Source organism: Myxocyprinus asiaticus, chromosome 26 (assembly GCF_019703515.2).
Source record: "Myxocyprinus asiaticus isolate MX2 ecotype Aquarium Trade chromosome 26, UBuf_Myxa_2, whole genome shotgun sequence".
Classification (NCBI taxonomy): Eukaryota; Metazoa; Chordata; class Actinopteri; order Cypriniformes; family Catostomidae; genus Myxocyprinus; species Myxocyprinus asiaticus.
The window spans coordinates 32,176,591-32,196,390 of NC_059369.1; the positions used below are offsets into that span (position 1 = coordinate 32,176,591).

Sequence of the window (19,800 nt, forward strand, 5' to 3'; positions counted from 1 at the left end):
TGTATCATTTAATGTCAAAATATAATTTGAAAAATATTACATTTTTAGAATACCATCATCTTGATTGAATGTATTCCATAATGTTTATGTATAAGGTAATAAAATGTCAATGAAAGTGTACCGAGTATCCTTCCCCTTAACTCATCTTTGGCTTGGAGAGCAACAGAATACTTGGAATACTGTCAGTGGTGGCCTTTACAGTTATATAGTTTTTTTATATATATATTTGTGAAATTGTGTTACAGCTTTCCTAGTCATAATATTCAGTGTCTTTATATTGTATATTGTGTATGTACAGTATGTGTATGACTTTGTCCACATAGTGTGAGCTCAAGCATGCATGTCTCTGTATCTTTGTGCACCTCACCTCACCTCATGTCCCTGCAGAGAGCCTCTTCAGTACATTGCCTCTATAAAGTCCCTCACCCAGAGCCTCAGTTTCCAGCTGTTCCCAAGCAAACCACTCTGCAAAGATGGAGATGAAGATGCCATTCCTTGGGGCTGTCCACTTTGTTTTTTCCTTCCTATACCCCATGCAAAGCACTTCAGAAGCAGACTGTAAACTCTGGAAGGACTTAGACTCAACAGTGGTCCATAAGGAGGGCCATGTAGTTCTTGCTGGGATGTTTCCTATCCACTCTAAAGCTGTCGACCAGGAGCTAACATTTAGAAGTCAGCCAGACCAAAGGAAATGTAGGGGGTAAAGAATAAAATGCAGACTGGCAAACTGATTTTTGAGTTGTATTCCAGATCTTTCATGTGTTTCACATCAAGGTTGTGTTGCTGTATGTGGTGATTAACCAACCAGATGTTTACAAAATTTGTTTGGAGGCTCTGTATCACTCTGTGCTTTTATAGTCTTGTGTTTTTGTTAAATCTGTTTTTGAATTTAATTGAAGTCTGATCTGTCCTCCAGGTTTAATATGCGAGTGTTCCGCTGGTCTCAGGCAATGATCTTCTTCATTGAGGAGATCAACCAAAACCCTGCTCTACTGCCAAACATTACACTGGGCTATAGGCTGTATGACACATGTGGGCTGACAGCTCTGTCTCAGAGGACAGTATTGTCTGTAGTCTCTCAACCCATGAAAAGGAACAGTTCAGGGGTGTGCTCCTCCATGAGCATCCCCATCATCATTGGGGATTCTGGATCCACACTGTCCATGGCCAATTCCAGACTACTCAACCTGTTCCGTATCCCGCTGGTGAGAGCAGATTAGCTAGACAAAATTATTTAAATTTAAGGTCAAGGAATTCTATATTTGCAGTCCGTTTGAAAATACAGTGGTGTCCAAAAGTCCACATTGAAAATCTAGGATTCAAAATCTTATTTAAACCTGCTATTTGGTACATGAATCATCAAGTTGTCCAAATTTGGAGCTACTGCAACCTTGTGTGCATATTGTTATTCAAGCAAAAGGGAGACATACCAAATATTGACAGAATTTCTGAAATGCACGGTTAATTTAAAATACATTTTCACTCATATTGTTATACTGATAATATTAAACACGTGTATTAAATTATAAAATGCCAAATACGAGCATTTTTACTGGTGGTCTCAGACATTTGGACACTGTATACTCTTCTCCACTAAACTCTGTGTTCAGTCTTCTTTCAATCTTTGTCCAAATCCTTTTCCCCTTCTCTGTTTTAGGTGAGTTACTTTGCCTCCTGTGCTTGCCTTAGTGACAAACAGCAGTTCCCTTATTTTTTTCGCACAATCCCCAGTGATGTAAATCAGGCCAGCGCTCTTGCTCGTCTAGTGAAGCATTTGGGCTGGACCTGGGTGGGCACAGTCGGTGCTGATGATGCTTACGGCCGCACTGGCATAGACATGTTCACAGTAGAAGTGACCCGCCTAGGTGTGTGCGTGGCTTATCGGGTCATCATACCAAAACTACCCACTCAGCAACAGCTGCAAGACATAGTTAGGACCATTCGAGATTCTACAGCACGTGTTTTGGTGGTTTTTGCCATTGAGGAGGATATCAAGCCAGTAGTGGATGAAATAGTACGGCAGAATGTGACCGGGAAGCAGTGGGTGGCCAGTGAAGCCTGGGTGACCTCCACTCTAATCTCCACTAAAGAGAACTACCTTTCCCTCAGCGGCACCATTGGCTTCGCCATCCGCCGAGCTGAGATACCTGGCCTCAAACTCTTCCTCGAAAGCATACAGCCTCTGGCTGAGCCTTACAATGCATTTGCAAGGGAGTTCTGGGAAATGCAGTTCCAATGCTCTTTAAATACAAGTCTTCCTATTGCCTCTACAACTGATCCGGTCCACTACAGTCACAGCTGCACTGGCATGGAGAGGATCCAGGACACTCAGAGTATCTATTATGATGTGTCTGAGCTCAGGGTGACTTATAACGTGCACAAGGCTGTTTACACTGTGGCTCATGCACTGCATAACCTGCTTCTGTGTCAAAGAGTGAATGGCTCTGTTTTTACACAGCAGTGCCCTGATATCCACAATCTACAGCCCTGGCAGGTACAGCAAAATCTATAAATGCCATTTCAATAAAGGCAGTGTTAATGCAACCTTATAAATGAAACATTTATTTGATGAGAGTGTTGTGATGTTTCTGAGATGTTATTTTACATATGTTATATGTAATGACCGCTGAACTGACAACCAATTTCCTACATTGTACTTGTCCCATGTGTCTTAGCACTAACAAAATCAAATAATTTCAATGAAAATAATATTTATCTCCATTTATTTATTTACTATGGGTAACATATTCTTTATATTCATCTTCTGCAGGTTGTTGAGGTCCTGAGGAAAGTGAATTACACAAACATGTTTGGAGATATGGTTCACTTTGATAAGAATGGAGACCCTGTTGGATCATATGACATAGTGAACTGGCAGAGAGGGACAGATGAGGGTCCGGTACAGTATGTTACAGTTGGTCGCTTTGACTCCTCTCTCCCGACAGCACAGCAATTAGTGCTGAACCAGGACAAAATCATCTGGCATGGGGAAACTGATGAGGTGAAATTATGAATACCCTCAAATTCAGTTACTAGTTATCAGTATTTTTTGCGACTATTTTGTTTGCAACTGTACTATATAAATCGCTAAAGACACTGAGATTGTCATTGTCACGTGTTGTCTTTCTTTTACAGGTACCAGTGTCTGTGTGTTCTGTTAGCTGCCCGCAAGGATACAGGAAGATTACACGAGAGGGTCAGCCTGTGTGCTGCTATGACTGTGTGCTTTGTGCAGAGGGCAGCATCAGCAATACTACTGGTATTATCAGACAAACACACACATACAGTACAATGGCTATTAGTAGTGTCTGTTTGAATCAATTAATGTTTTACATCATTAAATACAAAACATCATCTGACCACTGAGCCTAAAGGTTTGAATCCATTGAATGAATGTTTAAAGGACTCCCCAGGCTTTCCATGACTGTGGAATATTAGGGCATTTTTTCAGTTGCATTTTTCAATCCCGGTAAAGTCAGGCAAAAAACTAAAATCATACAATTCATGGAAAAGTCATTGGAATATGTATAGTAAATATAAATGTTCCTAGTTATGCTCTGCTCTAAAATATTTAAAATTGCTACATTGCTCATATAAAGCATGTGTTAAATAAAACTTGCTTGCAAGCCATTGTTAAATGTATCAAAATGAGTCAGTCTTTATCAAAGTCATAGTCTGTATCAAAAGGATTTTTAAAATCCTTATCCAGCAATCACAAATGACCATCGAAAAGTAATGGAAAATCATAGGTCAAAAACTGTGGGGACACTGATTTTAGAATTTAAGGGTAGTAACAGTAAGTAATAGCCAGAGATGACTTCTACAATGCCAATTGCTGTCTGTGTTTTTTTAGATCAGGCTGAATGCATTCTTTGCCCTGAAGACTTCTGGTCTGACCTGCATCGCAGTCATTGCGTCCCTAAGAATATTGAGTTTCTATCCTACTCAGAAGCTTTTGGCATGGCCCTGGCAGCTACAGCCATTCTGGGTGCTGTTGCTGCAATGACAGTGGCTGCAATCTTCTTCCGTCATCGAGATACGCCCATGGTCCGTGCTAACAATTCAGAACTTAGCTTTCTGTTGCTGCTGTCTCTCACTCTCTGCTTTATGTGTGTGCTAACCTTCCTGGGCCAACCCTCACGCTGGGCCTGCCCTCTCAGACGCACTGCTTTTGGCTTGACCTTTGCCCTCTGCCTCTCCTGTCTCCTCAGTAAGACCCTTGTGGTGCTTATGGCCTTTAAAGCCACGTTGCCTGGTAACAACATGGCTCGCTGGTTTCGCCCCCCTCAGCAGAGACTGGGTGTGTTCTTATGTTCTGTCCTGCAGGGTGGGATTTGCATGGCTTGGCTTACCACAGCACCTCCATATCCAGTGAAGAACACCTGGCTATATCGTGACCGGATCATTTTAGAATGTCACCTAGGTTCAGTGGCACTTTTCTGCTGTGTGTTGGGTTACATTGGCTGCTTAGCCGCCTTCTGCTTCATCTTGGCTTTTCTAGCCCGAAAATTGCCTGATAATTTCAATGAAGCCAAATTCATCACATTCAGTATGCTTATATTCTGTGCTGTCTGGATCACATTCATCCCAGCTTATGTCAGCTCTCCTGGAAAATTCACTGTAGCTGTTGAAATATTTGCCATTTTAGCTTCTAGTTATGGAGTACTTCTGTGCATTTTTGGTCCTAAATGTTATATTATAATTTTCATGCCTGAGAGGAATTCTAAAAAGTATCTCATGTCCCAAAAATGATTAACCACTCTCGGTCATGCCTTTGATTTTAAATTTGAGGCTTTACAAAAAAACAGTTGTTAACATTTTCTGATGTGTATTTATTTTTATGGATGAATATGATAGAAGAAAAAATATGTGTGTGTTGAATCTCTTTATGAGGTGGATGAACTACATAAATCTGATGATCTGTTTTGACTTACTATTCTCAGCCCTTCATCTTGTCAAACATTCCCAAGTATATTGTTTTGCCACTAGAGTGCACTATTGTTCTAGTAAAACTCCTCAGTAAGCCATCAAGCTGCAGTGACACCTGAACCAGACTCTATATGTGCCTCTAAAATAAATGCTGAAATAGAAGCATTTATAATAAACAGTATCATGTGGTGAAGCACAACATATCCCTCTAGCTAGCCTGTTTGAGAAGAGAGCTGAGATTTCTGCCTGAAGGTCTGCATGTATGTATGTAATACATGTCTGTATGTCCTGTAAAAGTTGGCACATGAAACTTAGTGTTTATCCAAAACACTGAGCATGTGTTCAGCAAATGTGCATTGCTTGGGGAAGAATGCACATCCCTTTCTTCTATTTTAAATAAATGAGAAAACCTGACATGGAGAACAGATGCAAGATTGTGCTTGTAGAATATTTTACATTTGCCCTCAGGGTGTTTGATTAAAATATATCCATATAAGACGGGGGTTAAAAGGTTTAAATTTCTTGCAGTTTAAATTAGTTTCTGCTCTCTATATTTGAAGTAATGAAATCTGTGAAAATGACTGTGAAATTTCACTTCTCAGCATAGTAGTTGTATGCTTTGCATAACAGCATATTTGTTTTTAAAATACAGTGCAAGAATACAATGTGCATGCAAACCACAAGATTAACCATATCCTCGTTAAACGTTATATTCTCAAGGAATTCCATTCCATACTTGCAAGGAGATTATTAATGTGATTAAACACAGCGGGTTCTCATATTTTACTTATTTTTTCTACCAACTAAAGCACCAGTGCATTCATAGTCCTCGATCTAAACAATGTTACAGTGATGTGCTCCATGCCCCCGCCCCAGGCATGTTCAAGCATGCACAGGAGGCAGAGCACAGCATCCAGTTCCCCACACCTCTAATGTGCTGGAAAATGACTGTAAATAGCCTCAGGGCTTTGGAGCTCAGTTTGGCTCCACTAATGGCTGGTAATAACACATTTTTACCTCAATCATACTAATACTTGCATCCACTTTGCATCATTTTGCACATCTTTATCCTCTCGCTCTCTAAAAAGAAAATTACCAATGTTCAGGACATCACTGCTGGATTGTGAATCTGTTGTTTACTGGTTTGTAGTTTGCCATCTCATTTTCTCAAATTCAGACCACATGTGAGCAAGATATTTCCTCCTATCTAATAACAAGTACAACTCTTCATGAACTTTTGCTGGAATCTGCAGCTGAAATGGGGACTCCAAAAACAATTCTGTCAACATACTGATATTTGTTTCTGTGGACCACAAAAGGAGACATTGTTAAGAATCTTTATACAGCACTTTTACAAACAAAAAGTTAACAGTCGCAATAAATAACAAATATATACAACCCAAAAATACAACCCATACAACAATTCTTAAATTTAAGTCATTATTCATTGACAGTCTTTCCTTGTGCTGATGCTCAAATCTCATTTGCAATTGCATTCATATAAATAAATAAAAAATGGTGCCTTGATGCATCCTATGTCCTCATGCGAGTTGTAAGGGGATAGAATTAGATTCTCTTTCTCCTTTTCAACAAATTCCCCTTTGTGTTCCATGGGGAAATTTACATGAAATTGCAATGATATAGGGTGAGTAAATAATGAAAGAAATTTCATTTTTGGGTGAACTATTCCGCCAAGACAGAGGTTGGCAACCTATGGCACACGAGCCAGCATTGGCAGGCGGAGGCTTAATCAATCACTGGCACGCCAGCAACAGCGAGAAGTAGACTTTATTTATATAATATATATATATATAAATAAAACACACACGCGCACACACACACACAGAGTTGTGCTCAAAAGTTTGCATACCCTTGCAGAAATTGTGGCATTGATTTTGAAAATATGATTGAGCATGCAAAAAAAAAAAAAAAAAAAAAAAAAACACCTGTCTTTTATTTAAGGATAGTGATCATATGAAGCCATTTATCATCACATAGTTGTTTGGCTCCTTTTTAAATCATAATGATAACAGAAATCACCCAAATGGCTCTGATCAAAAGTTTACATACCCTTGAATATTTGGCATTGTTACAGACACACAAGGTGACACACAGGTTTAAATGGCAATTAAAGGTTAATTTCCCCACACCTGTGGCTTTTTAAATTGCAATTAGTGTCTGTGTATAAATAGTCAATGAGTTTGTTAGCTCTCACATGGATGCACTGAGCAGGCTAGATACTGAACCATGGGGAGCAGAAAAGAACTGTCAAAAGACCTGCGTAACAAGGTAATGGAACTTTATAAAGATGGAAAAGGATATAAAGAGATATCCAAAGCCTTGAAAGCTCTAAAGGTATGGGTAATCTTGTGAAAATTGATGGCAAGATGAATGCAGCATGTTATCAGAAAATACTGGCAGACAATTTGCATTCTTCTGCACGAAAGCTGCGCATGGGACACTCTTGGACTTTCCAGCACGACAATGACCCTAAGCACAAGGCCAAGTTGACTCTCCAGTGGTTACAGCAGAAAAAGGTGAAGGTTCTGGAGTGGCCATCACAGTCTCCTGACCTTAATATCATCGAGCCACACAGGGGAGATCTCAAACGTGCGGTTCATGCAAGATGACCAAAGAATTTTGCATGACCTGGAGGCATTTTGCCAAGACGAATGAGCAGCTATACCACCTGCAAGAATTTGGGGCCTCATAGAAAACTATTACAAAAGACTGCACACTGTCAATGATGCTGAAGGGGGCAATACACAGTATTAAGAACCAAGGGTATGCAGACTTTTGAACAGGGGTCATTTCATTTTTTTTTTTCTTATATTGCCATGTTTTGTTTTATGATTGTGCCATTCTGTTAATCCCATAAAAATAAAAGAAATGTGTTTTGCCTGCTCACTCATGTTTTCTTTAAAAATGGTACATATATTACCAATCCTCCAAGGGTGTGCAAACTTTTGAGCACAACTGATATATATATATATATATACCGTATATAAAACATTCCCTTCCTCATGATCACGCAGCATTTTTTCATAAGCTGAATGGGAGGCTAAACAAAAGTTTAATGTCACGTGACTGCAGTATACCCAACAGACTCGTGCAGTGCGTGTATGCCATTCACGCATCATGAGCCAACAGCGCTTCACGTTCGGTTAATCGGCCTAGAAAACGTGCCCACTTTGCTTCAGTCAGGCTGCGTGGATGACAGCCAACATTCTGTGTTTTATTTGTTTCTTTTTGCTTTCAGAACAACACGTGATGTATTAAGGAAAACACCACTATTAATCCTTGAGATTTCCAACCCAACATACAGGTACACCCTCCTTAAACCATACTGAAAATTACATTAAACGATTAAAAGAGAAAACAAACCGGAGTCTATTCAAAGTTTTCTAAAGTTTTAGGATTTTGCAGGATTTCTTGAAAAGGGCTAAAAAAAAAAAAAAATTATCGGCTTGTGATGCGCGAATGGCTTGCACGTGCAGCGCGAGTCTCATCAGATTAATAGTGTTTAGCCTCCCATTCAGCTGATGAAAACACTGCGTGATCATGAGGATTACATCAAGATGTAGACTGGAATGCAGGTGTGAAAAAAATAAATAAATATATATATAAATAAAATAGCCTCTCCTCTCTCGCTGCTGCTTGTGTACTAGTGATTATCATGATTATATATATATACATATTTATATAATAATAATAATATACATTTTTCACTCAAACTGTTATGCTGATAATATCATTTGTAATGAAAAATAAACGATTAAATTAGAAAAATGCAAAATTGGCACAGCCACTGACCAGGAAAATAAAAATTGGCACTCCATGTAAAAAGGTTGTCGACCCGCTCTAAGATGACTGTTCTACCTGTAAACAATCAGAGTCAAAGGGCTTGCAACCATTATTGTCTCACTAATCAGTGAATGAAAATAATTGTGGACTGTCCTGAAACAAGTTCAGTCCATTTGTGCGTGTGGATAAGCATTTACGTCACCCCATTAGCCAGTGACAGTAAAGAAATTGAGTAATTCTTTTACTGAGAAAAAAAAAAAAAAAACCTGGAGAGAGATACATTAAAGTGAGAAAGAAAGAACTTTGTTTTCCTCATCTTAAAGCCTGACCATCAGTCCTGAGAGAAGTTCAGGTAGTGAAACATTGCCTAGGAAAACAAACTTGAAAATATCTTACTTGTGAATAGGGTGGAGAAGGGTGAATCTCATAAAAACATCCTTAGGTAACGTTTTACTCAAAATAAAAGGATTTAAGCTATATTTTTAAATTAAAAGATATAAATTGTATTTTCAATAAAGAAAAAAAAAAAAAAGAATAAAAAAAAAAAAAACACATTTGAAATTGGTGTTGCAACGTTATTTTTATGACAATCACATGTTCCCTCCAAGGTATCATTACCATAACATGTTTGGACATAGTTTTTCTATATCCTTTGCTCTCAACAACAATTCTCATTAGATTTTCATTACTGTTAATAATACAGTGTTTTTTACATGACAGTAAGGAGATTTAGAATTTTTCATATCACAGTCATGAGACGTGTGTTCCGTATTGCAGAAAAATTTAAATAGGCCTATTTCTTTACTTTGATTTTGGGGTGAAATATGACGAGAATCATGTTCATGACATGTTTCATGAGATCCAGAAACATCCCTAGATAGCTAACATTATGTGCAAAGCTGTATTGAGTAATAATGCAATTTTTTTTATACATTGTTGAAACCCAGACAGCTCTGCTTAAATCTCAGCACTCTTAAAGACACCTCCACTTAAAAAGGGCATCTTTACATTTGTTAAAGGCACCTTTAGATTTGTGAACGAAAGGGGCAGGGGCTTGTGCTCCTGTAGCCCCTGTTCTGTGCATGTCGGTGCTTTGGAGTGAAGATACAAAGCAGCAGGCCGTACCTGGAGGATAGAATGGTGAAAATCTGTATGCTGGAACAAATGCAATCCACACAGCACAGAAGATCAGCATGCTGAAAGTAATGAATTTAGCCTCATTTAAATTTCCGAGCAAGGAAAGCCAGCAAGAAGCAGACCACTGCTAGCAGGCCGATGTAGCCCAGCACCAGTACAAACCCCACTATGGATCCTACCATGCACTGCAGGAACACCCGAGCACCAAGCTCACCTCCTGCACTTTCTGGGAGCAATGGGGGAGCCAGCAAGAGCCACAGCAAACATATGACAACCTGAATTGTGTACAAAGGAAGATGCCTGCCCTCTGCTGGATGAGTCCAAAGTATTGCATCAGATTAGATCCAGGCAGAGTGGCCCAAAAAGCCACCAGCACCACCACAGTCTTATGGAGGACGCAGGTGATTCACTCCAAACAGGGTGTGATAGCATGCAATTCCACAGCGCAGGCAGGACAATGAAAACTAGTGCACACAGGAAGCAGAGTGCGAGTGATACCAACAGCAGGAAGCTCACTCTGAGTTGTTGTCGCACGAAGGGTGTGTCACGGAGATGAAAAAAGGCAGCTAGAACAGTTGTGGTCAATGTTCCCCCAGTGACAGATAAAACTGTAAGCACAATTCCCATAGTATCTTGCAAAGACAGAAAATCCTCAACCTTGTCCTCTCAATGTTTGACCAGAACCGCTAAGGACATTTCATACACTCTGTAGTCTGTAATGTGATGGCACAAGTGGAGATATGGCACATGGGTAGGGTGGGTTTTACATTTGTATTATATATATTACCTTTACTCATTTGTTTTATTTTGTTGACTAGTGCATGAAAATAAAAAAATAAAAAATACATTTTAATTATCTAAGTGCTTTTACTTCCAGTCAGACTTCCTAAGCAACCAGTTGGCCCGGTTACTATAGTGGGTAGAGTCACGTTGGGTTAACCTCCTCGTGGTCCCTATAATGTGGTTCTCACTCTCAGTGGGGCACGTGGCGAGTTGTGCGTGGATGCCGTGGAGAATAGCGTGAGCCTCTATGGTAACGTGCTCAACAAGCCACATGATAAGATGCACGGGTTGACTGTCTCGGATGCAACTGAGATTCGTCCTCCACCACCCGGACTGAGGCGAGTCACTATGCCACCATGAGGACTTAGAGCACATTGGGAATTGGGCATGCTGAATTGGGGAGAAAAGGATGTTTTAATACCCGTCACATTCCTAATTTCCCCTGCTGCACAAGGGAGGCAGTTGAAACAGCAGACTGGTTTTCCAGTCTAAGTGCCTGTGGGAAAGCTTGTACTGCATACAGACACAGGCACCTGAATTATAGTGGAAGAAAATTCCATCAACCTCACAGCAACCCTTTAACAACACAATATCTGTCAGTACAACAAGAAAATAGAGCAGAAAGAATGAAATTGCTTCCTTACACACATGCTTGATGTGGTGAGCCATTTCTTTCTTTAATGCTATTTTTATGCACACTCATACACAATCTTAGACTCATCCCTGTGGCATATCTCTCCCCTGTCAGCAGGGGTCTTCCTATTAAAGGATTTTTTTCTGTGGCCCATACCAAGACACCAACGCCCACATGTTTATACAACCACATTTAATGGGATGTGTACTGAAATTATTCAGTACAAAAGTAGAGTCAATGCACATGGTAACAAACATATACACACAAATTTACAGATTCACATTTTCATTCAGAGTACAGAATACAAGAGTGGGCACAAAGCAAGTAACACCACACAGTGTTTTCATTTGGAAAGAAATGATTGCCATTGAAATTCTGTTCTTTTATTTCTCGCCTGCAGTGTGTCTAAATAAATATTTAAGGTTTGTATTTTGTGCAATGTTACATGTTAATGTTAAAAAAAAAAATGAAATACTGTCTGATTAAGACCCTTAATCTCTGTTTGTATATGCATTTCAAAAGCAAGATATGAAACAAACAATTTTGAACTGAAAAATGAACCAAAACTGGACTCTTACCTGGTCAGTCCAACCCCCTCCCCAAACCAATCATTCAAGGTATATGTTCAGCTGCTGGCCTGCTCCTTTGGCTGCATCAAACTGTCCCATCTGGACAAAATTCACTGCTCCAAATCTCATCTACATGCCAGTTCATAATGTCATAAGAGGCAGATGGCTCTCCGTTATCTTCAAAATAGACCAGCTCACCCAAAAAAACATTTTCCATCTTCAAATGGCCCTCTTCCAGACTGACAGGCCATCTGTAACATGTTTGTGTGTTCTTGTTTCATGTTTATATTCATGTTTTCAGGTCATTTATTTTAAAATGAGTTCACTTCCTTGTCTAGTCATGCGATATCCTGTTTCCTTCATGTTTATGTGTCTTGTTCTCATTGGTTTATTGTCTTGTTAACTTGTTATCAATCTTGTATTTTCATTGATTCATGTTTTAGTAGTCTGGTTATCTTGTTATTAGTTTAATCTTGTTATTGTTGTCATTGGTATGTGTTTGCCCATTTCCTTGTATTTAAGCCCTCATGTTTGCTATAGTCCTTTGTTGAGTATTGTTGGTGTAATGTTTGTGGCAATTCAAGTCAACTCCTTCTGTGGACTTTGTCAGTTGATGGATTTGGGTCAAGTCTTCACGTTTGGATACCAGCACTGCAATCACTTCATCTTCGTTTTGTCCTGCCTTGAGTCAGCCTTAGATTTTGGTGAGGTTTCTTTGAAACACTTTTTTCATGGTGGCTTGGATGAACCACTATATTCTTTGTTGCCTGGAGGCTTTATTAATTTTTTTTGCTCTGATTCAATACATTGATTTTGCTCTACAATTGAGCGGATCGTCTTTCACTGTGGGAGCAGCTAGTGAGGAACCCTGCGTTCCTACAGTGGCCACCTCAAAGTTACCCGTCATGGCCACTACAGTCAACGAGCCATTTTCTGAAGCCTCGACCATCCCAGTGCCAGCGTCCTTGGACACGGAGGTCATTCCCATGCCACTGCCAGTGCCCACGGCCATGGAGGTCATTCCCCTGTTACTGCCTGTGCTCACGACCATGGAGGTTGTTACCCAGTTGCTGCCATCGCTCCTGACCACAGTGGTCATCGACGAGCCTGTCCTGTTCCCCGAGGCTGTCCAGTTCCTAGAAATCTCTGCCCCTTGAGCCAAGTCCCTTGGCTCTGCCCCTCGAGTCTTCCAGGCTACCCAGTGCCATGCTCCCTGACTCCCTTTGTACCTTGCCCTCTAGTGCCACTCTCCCTGAGATCCATGTTACCTTGTTGCTTGAGCTACCAGCTGCATTGAACCCTAGTGCCTTGCTCTCTGATTCCCTAGCTGCTCTGATCTCTGAGCCCTCTGAATTCCTAGATGCCATAACTCCATCTCCTGAACCTCCTGGGGCTCCGCCTACTGCGGCACTGCCCCCTGTGCCTCCACCTCCTGAGACTCCAATGGACCCTGCCCCCTTCCTGGAGCCACCACCCAAACTGCTGGACCCCGCTCCCTTCCTGGAGCCACTTCGTAAGTGACTCTCAGCTGTGAAACATCTGTGTAGATGCACCCATGCTTCACCACATCCTCTGAGCCTGTGCATTTTGGTCTTTTAATGAAGGCTGCTAGTCCTGTGCCAGCGAGCTCAAAAAATTTCTTCCCATGCATCTTTTACGAATGGCTCATTAGGCTGCTTCTCAGGGCTCAGCTGGGCATGAAAAGCCCCAAGACCCTGAATATCAGCCTTGCACAGGGTAAAGCTGATGGTACCAGCTAGGAAAGGAATGCTTGTTGAGTTGAAGGGCTGAGTGGATGTGCTCCAAGCCTCTCTAGCTCTACAATGCCTGTTGGTCACATTCTGCATAACAATTTCTTTGAATATGACTTCTAAGTCTGGGCCGATGGCAAAGGTTGCCACCACACGAGCTGTGGAGGTCTGAATTCTCTGCACAATCCGCCTGATTCTGCTCTGTGAATGTGACTTTGGAATGACTTCAAGGTAGTCCACACAGACCCCTGAAACCTCCAGCTCTTTTAAGAGCAGCTGCATGCCGCTTTTGCCATATTCATCATCTCCTGCAACCACACCCACCCAGGTCCAGTCCAGTAGGCGCAGCAGGTGGGCTATGGCCATGGCCTGGAAGGCATCACTGGGTACAGTACGCAAGAATGTGTGAAATCTGTGACTATCACTGAGACAGGCACAAGAGGCGAAGTAACTCACCTGAAAAGACAAGAGTTGGGGGAAAATGTGAAAAAGGGAAGCATTTTACTGTAATTGGAAATTCTTGAATATCTGATGTAATCTGTTGAATATCTGTTTCATAGAAAAAAATACATACAATTCAAAAGGCCCTATTTCCGCTGTAAAGTACAGAACACTATAAACCCTCTGGGGACCCACTCTAGACCTAAACATCAAAATTATCATATTTAGTGATTGAAAATGCCACATTCCAAAAAATATATAAACTTGTGTAAATATGAGACAATGTCTCTGAAAGTTTTGTGGGTTTTAGCAGGCAACCATTTTTAATGTTGTTGATACAACACAGCCCATTCAGCAAAATGCAGATAAACTAACCCAAATTACGTTATAAATTACACCAGTAATACAATTTTAAAAGCCTTTGAAAACCTTAAAAGCCTATTGTTGCAATGTTGCAAAACTTTTCTAAAATTCCCAAAATTAAATATACATCAAAACCAGTGGCTTCCTAAAAACACATTATTGGAGAAAATTCAGGGGTTAATTCATTATACCATTGGAATATCAGACACTCCCAGCTTGTCAGCCGGCACTATTGAGGCCAAGAAATGGGCATCTCTGATAATGACAGGCACCATTGGCACCCCGTTGCACTCTGTCTCCTCTAGCCCTGTTACCAAAGCAGCACTCAGGTTTGTGCCCTCAGCCAGGCAGGTGTCGGCTACCAGATACCCCAGGGTAACATTTGGAAGTAGGAAAGGTCACAATTAATCTCCTCCACTGTGAAGATCATAGCTTTGAGCCAGCGGTATGAATGAAGGTCAACACTGAAAGAGAATGTACAATTTAGAGAGAGCTGTTCCATTAATTTCAGAATGAATTAGATACTTGATGCACTTCAGTAATAACCCATTGTATAAAGATAGACTTTATCTCAAACTGATAAGCCTGTGATGTTGGAGAATACACTGTAATCTTTGTCAGGTAATCTAAAAATATGCTCCATGTGAAAACATTTAATTGATTTTATTCAAGTACTTTTATTCAAAATACTATTTGTTAAGACTGATTCAACCTGAATAAATTAGTTTGCAATGAATAAAATAATGTTCTAAAAGTTGAGTAGAAATAGCTCCATAACAACTGGACAGTTTTGGTTTAAATCGTATCATAAGAAAGAAATGGCTTACACAACCACATGGCATTTTAAATGTCTAAACAGTTGCCCTACAACTGTCTTTTTGTACATTTTAAATGCTCACACTATACTCACCCCTGGCAGTGAGCTCCATGCTGCATTTGAGTGAAAGCATGTTCAGACTCTGATGTGTTATTGAGTACTGGAAACAGACTACCAGTTGTCACATCTCCCTCTTCATACAGGCTCTCTGAGACAGATCTGGCCTGCAGACCACAGGACAGACCTGTATGAAGGTAAATCTGTTGCAAAACTTGAAAGCTTGTAGATTTGAATTTGAGAACTTGTACGATAAATATTTGTATTTATAACATGAAATTTACACTCACAGCCCCGATGTGAAAACTTGTCAAATAAAAATCTGAAGCTGAATGCTGCAATCTGCATGCACAGACAATAATCCAAAACCTGTTTTGAATTCAAAGTTGCAGACAAATAGTCTCAAATGTGTAAAATTACATTCATATAAATACAACGACAGACACAAACTTGTATTACATATTTACTTTTGTACTTTATTTCACTTTCACAATACAACCACAAATCAGCAGTTTTACAACCTCTCCAATCTGCCACTGCAACTTCAAATATTCCCGCCTTGACTATTGCAACAACTTTTGCGAAAAACCTGTAGCAAAACTCACTTGTAAGAGTGAAATAAGAAAATCTCAATTATCACCAGAGAACTGTTCCAACAGATAAAATACGATGAATTATTGATAATACCAGAGACATGATAGCTGGCATATCCTTAAATTGTCAGAGTGCAGCGTTCTGTTATATTTCAGTAATGTTCTGACATTTATTTATCTTTTGTATTATATAAACATTTTGTTAAAATGTAAAATTTAAATGTGTGTGTGTGTGTTTGTGTGTTAAACACACTTTGAGTGTTATTCTTTCCAAAAAATTATCCTCTTTTCACATGAATGGGTAACTATATTAATCACTCTTGCTGACTATCTATGGAAGATTAAAAATCATGCATTTATTATTCGTTCCCCTTTAAATTTCTACTTCAGTGTTGTAACTGATTGTTGTAAATTAGCAAGTAAATGTTAAATCTAAAGAAGTCATACAGTACTTGCTTAGATGAATTGCAATGCAACTGTAATTATTGTAAGAAACCCATTTGTGAAATAAAGATAATATTGTGCACAGTGTGCATTCTTGTTTGAAATGAGACTCCGTATATATTTATCCATTCAGAATAAATTTCTTAAATTTAATTTCTTAGTTTTAGTTAAAAGTCTGTTTAAACTGTTTTATCAGCCTGTCCATGCTTATCAATCCTTAAAATCAAGAACTAAGAAAGTACACCTTGACACCTTAAGAATAAGATACATAATTTAGAACTTATTAAGATATATAATTGCCTGACCACGATGGCTTGCTTTAATCATGATTATTTGAGATTACCATGGTAATGTGCACTTTAATTTAAATCACATATTGACAACGAATACTAAAAACACCAGAAAATGCACATTTCTATATTTCTTATGTAGGTGCAGCTGGAAAATAGATTCATTATAACTTACACTGAATTCTATATAAAGTAAATAGCTATCAAGTAAGTACTGTGATCCATTTTGATTGGTCCAGCATCAGTTGTTCCAGCTCCTGTGATTGGTCACGGATTCATTGGCCCCGCCCCCGCCCAGCACTGGTAGTCTGTTCTCTCACATCTTGATTTAAAAGTGCACAAGTGAGTTTTGCTACAGGTTTTTTGCAAAAATAGTTGCAATAGTCAAGATGGGAAGATTTGAAGTAGGAGTGGCAGATTTGAGAGGTTGTATAACTGCTGATTTGTGGTTGTACTATGAAGTGAATTAAAGTACAAAAGTAACTATGTAATATACATTTGTGTCTGTCGTTGTATTTATATGAATGTCATTTTACACAACAGGTTTTGGATTATTTTCTGTGAGTGCTGATTGCAACATTCAACTTCAGATTTTTATTTTAAAAGATTTCACATCGGGCTGTGAGTGTAAATTTAAACTTACAAGTACAAATATTCATTGTACGAGTTCTCAAATTCAAATCTATAAGCTTTCAAGTTTTGCAACAGATTTACCTTCATAGACCTGCACCCCACACCCTGACTGTCTCAGATAATACAAACTCATCACCTTACAAACACAGAGAGAGAGAGAGAGAGAGAGAGAGAGAGAGAGAGACCGACCTTTCCTGCAAAGAAGAGTTGAATGACCCCCTTTTTGTTGACTTTAATTTGCCTGGGGCAAAAGAATGTGCAACAAGTGAGTGGGGAGATAATCCTTGTGGAAGGTGATTTTCCTGGAGCCCAAAAAAAAAAAAAACTACTTTAAGGATCATTAACAAAGTTCTGTTTAATGCCTATTCATGCAGACGAGAGCATTTGAGCAGAAAACGACATATTTTAACCCCTTCTCATCATAAAGATTTATATTTATTCACCATGAATAAAAAAGATTACAACAACATAAAATTATACAGATAACAGGTTAGCATAAAATACAGTTATTTTGCATTGTCAGTGAATATGTGATTGTGTGCTCTCAGAGCCATTTTTGTGTATATGTTCCACTGAGGGTGCTATTCAGTCTACATGGGGGGATTATGAGTTCATTATAGCAAATTAAGCAATCACTATGACACCAGGGGTAATCCTTCTGATTCCTAGAGCTCTGAGAGAGTGATCTGCTCTCAGATTCTCTTTCTTCAGATTTGTTTTCTCTCATGAACACAAATGGTCTTCAGTGCTCATAATATCAACAAATGAGCAGATCAGATTGCTAAGGTCATAAGTTGACAGGAAAAACAAACCTCTAATAACTAAGTTAGTGGTGCAAAAAAAAAAAAAAAAAAAGATGTTGAGGCAAAGCTGACAGATCACTTGAGAGTTTGCAAGTCAGGACAGGCCCTGACACAAGGTTAGCTGCACCCTGTGTTCGCCCCAACCATGTACAGTCAACTCTGCCCTCTTCTGGCAAACATCTGACTATGTAAAAAAAAATAAAAAAAAATAAAAAAAAGAGCCAAAAGTCAATGAATTTTCAGTGTTTGAGTCATCACATATTCAATGGGGTTTGCATTGCTTTGCATGCTGAATCAATATTTAAGTTAGCCTACATCAGGGACCTGGGTAGCTCAGTGGTAAAGATGCTGGCTACCACCCCTGGAGTTCGCTAGTTTGCTATTTTGATTCCCAGGGCATGCTGAGTGACTCCAACCAGGTCTCCTAAGCAACCAAATTGGCCCGGTTGCTAGGGAGGGTAGAGTCACATGGGGTAACCTCCTCGTGATCGCTATAATGTGGCTCGTTCTCAGTGGTGCGCGTGGTGAGTTGAGCGTGGTTGCGTGGTGGATGGCGTAAAGCCTCCACACGTGCTATGTCTCTGTGGCAACGCGCTCAACAAGCCATGTGATAAGATGTGCGGGTTGACGATCTCAGACACGGAGGCAACTGGGATTCGTCCTCCGCCACTCGGACTGAGGCAAATCACTATGTGACCATGAGGACTTAAAAGCACATTGGGAATTGGGTATTCCAAATTGGGAGAAAAAATAAAAAATTAGCCTACATCAACTACAATATTCAACACCAGTGCATCAGTATCAATACGTGATAATTAATGTATTTTAAGACACTTTTTAGAAGTTTTTATTTTGTTTATTTTTTTTGGACATAAGCCTGAATTTGAGCACTTTTTTTTTTTTTTCAGTAAACATTGTGGCCTTTAGCGAGACACTTTGAGGGGGCCCGTCTCTTCAATTGATGTACTGTAAATAACTGTCAATGACAAGTAATCACACAGTGGGGACTAAAATCTACCACATACAATACCAGAAAAGCAAGACACAATGTGACTTTTTGAGTGTAAACTGTTGTCATCATTATCCATGTTATTGAAGTTGCATTGATAAATCTATTAATCCAGAGAAAAATACATCTCTACGTGCCTTGTGAAAAGAATGTGAAAGAATGCTTGTCAAAAAAAGAATAGTATACTGTAAATAAAATGGAAACACAGTAGCTGGGTGGAAGTATTTAGAATCCATATTCCATTTTGCAATAACCTGTTGCTCTTTTCTGAGGGGTAAATGAGTCATATTTATAAGAAGAAGCATTTATTTTTGTCACACATTATACATTCTGCACATGTACAGTGAAATTCTTTTTTTTTTTCACATATCCCAGCTTAGCTGGGGTCAGACATGATATGGCACCCCTGGAGAAGATAGGGTTAAGGGCCTTGCTCAAGGGCCAAATGGTGGCATCTTGGTGGTGCTGGAGCCCCTGACCTTCTGGTCAGTAACCCAGAGCCTTAACCCACTGAGCCATCACTGCCCCCCATTTATTAAATAAAAGGTTCTCTGACAAAAAGTATATGTAACGGGAGCCAGCTGGTACGTGCTGTGCAGTGTGTAAAACCTCACTCCCCTGGCCTCAAGACGCGCACTAGCGACTAACACTAGAGGCTGTAGCCTTTAGCCTCCTCGTAAGCACATCTGCCTCCCATGCTGAAGATGCCGATTTGAATCCCGTTTGGAGCAGGTCGAACAGGA

The 19,800-nt window shown here is 39.7% G+C and overlaps 1 protein-coding gene and 1 pseudogene across 1 annotated transcript; one reads left to right on the top strand and one right to left on the bottom strand.

Annotated features, from left to right (window-relative positions):
• Window positions 1-623: 623 nt before the first annotated feature.
• LOC127416651 (extracellular calcium-sensing receptor) lies at window positions 624-4,752 on the top strand. Its single transcript, XM_051656095.1, has 6 exons — window positions 624-700; window positions 917-1,205; window positions 1,658-2,494; window positions 2,771-3,001; window positions 3,136-3,259; window positions 3,854-4,752. The coding sequence occupies exons 1-6, from the start codon at window positions 624-626 to the stop codon at window positions 4,750-4,752; spliced, it is 2,457 nt and encodes an 818-aa protein (XP_051512055.1).
• A 4,557-nt stretch (window positions 4,753-9,309) lies between these two features.
• On the bottom strand, window positions 9,310-17,378 carry LOC127417107 (extracellular calcium-sensing receptor-like; annotated as a pseudogene).
• Between the last annotated feature and the right edge of the window lie 2,422 nt (window positions 17,379-19,800).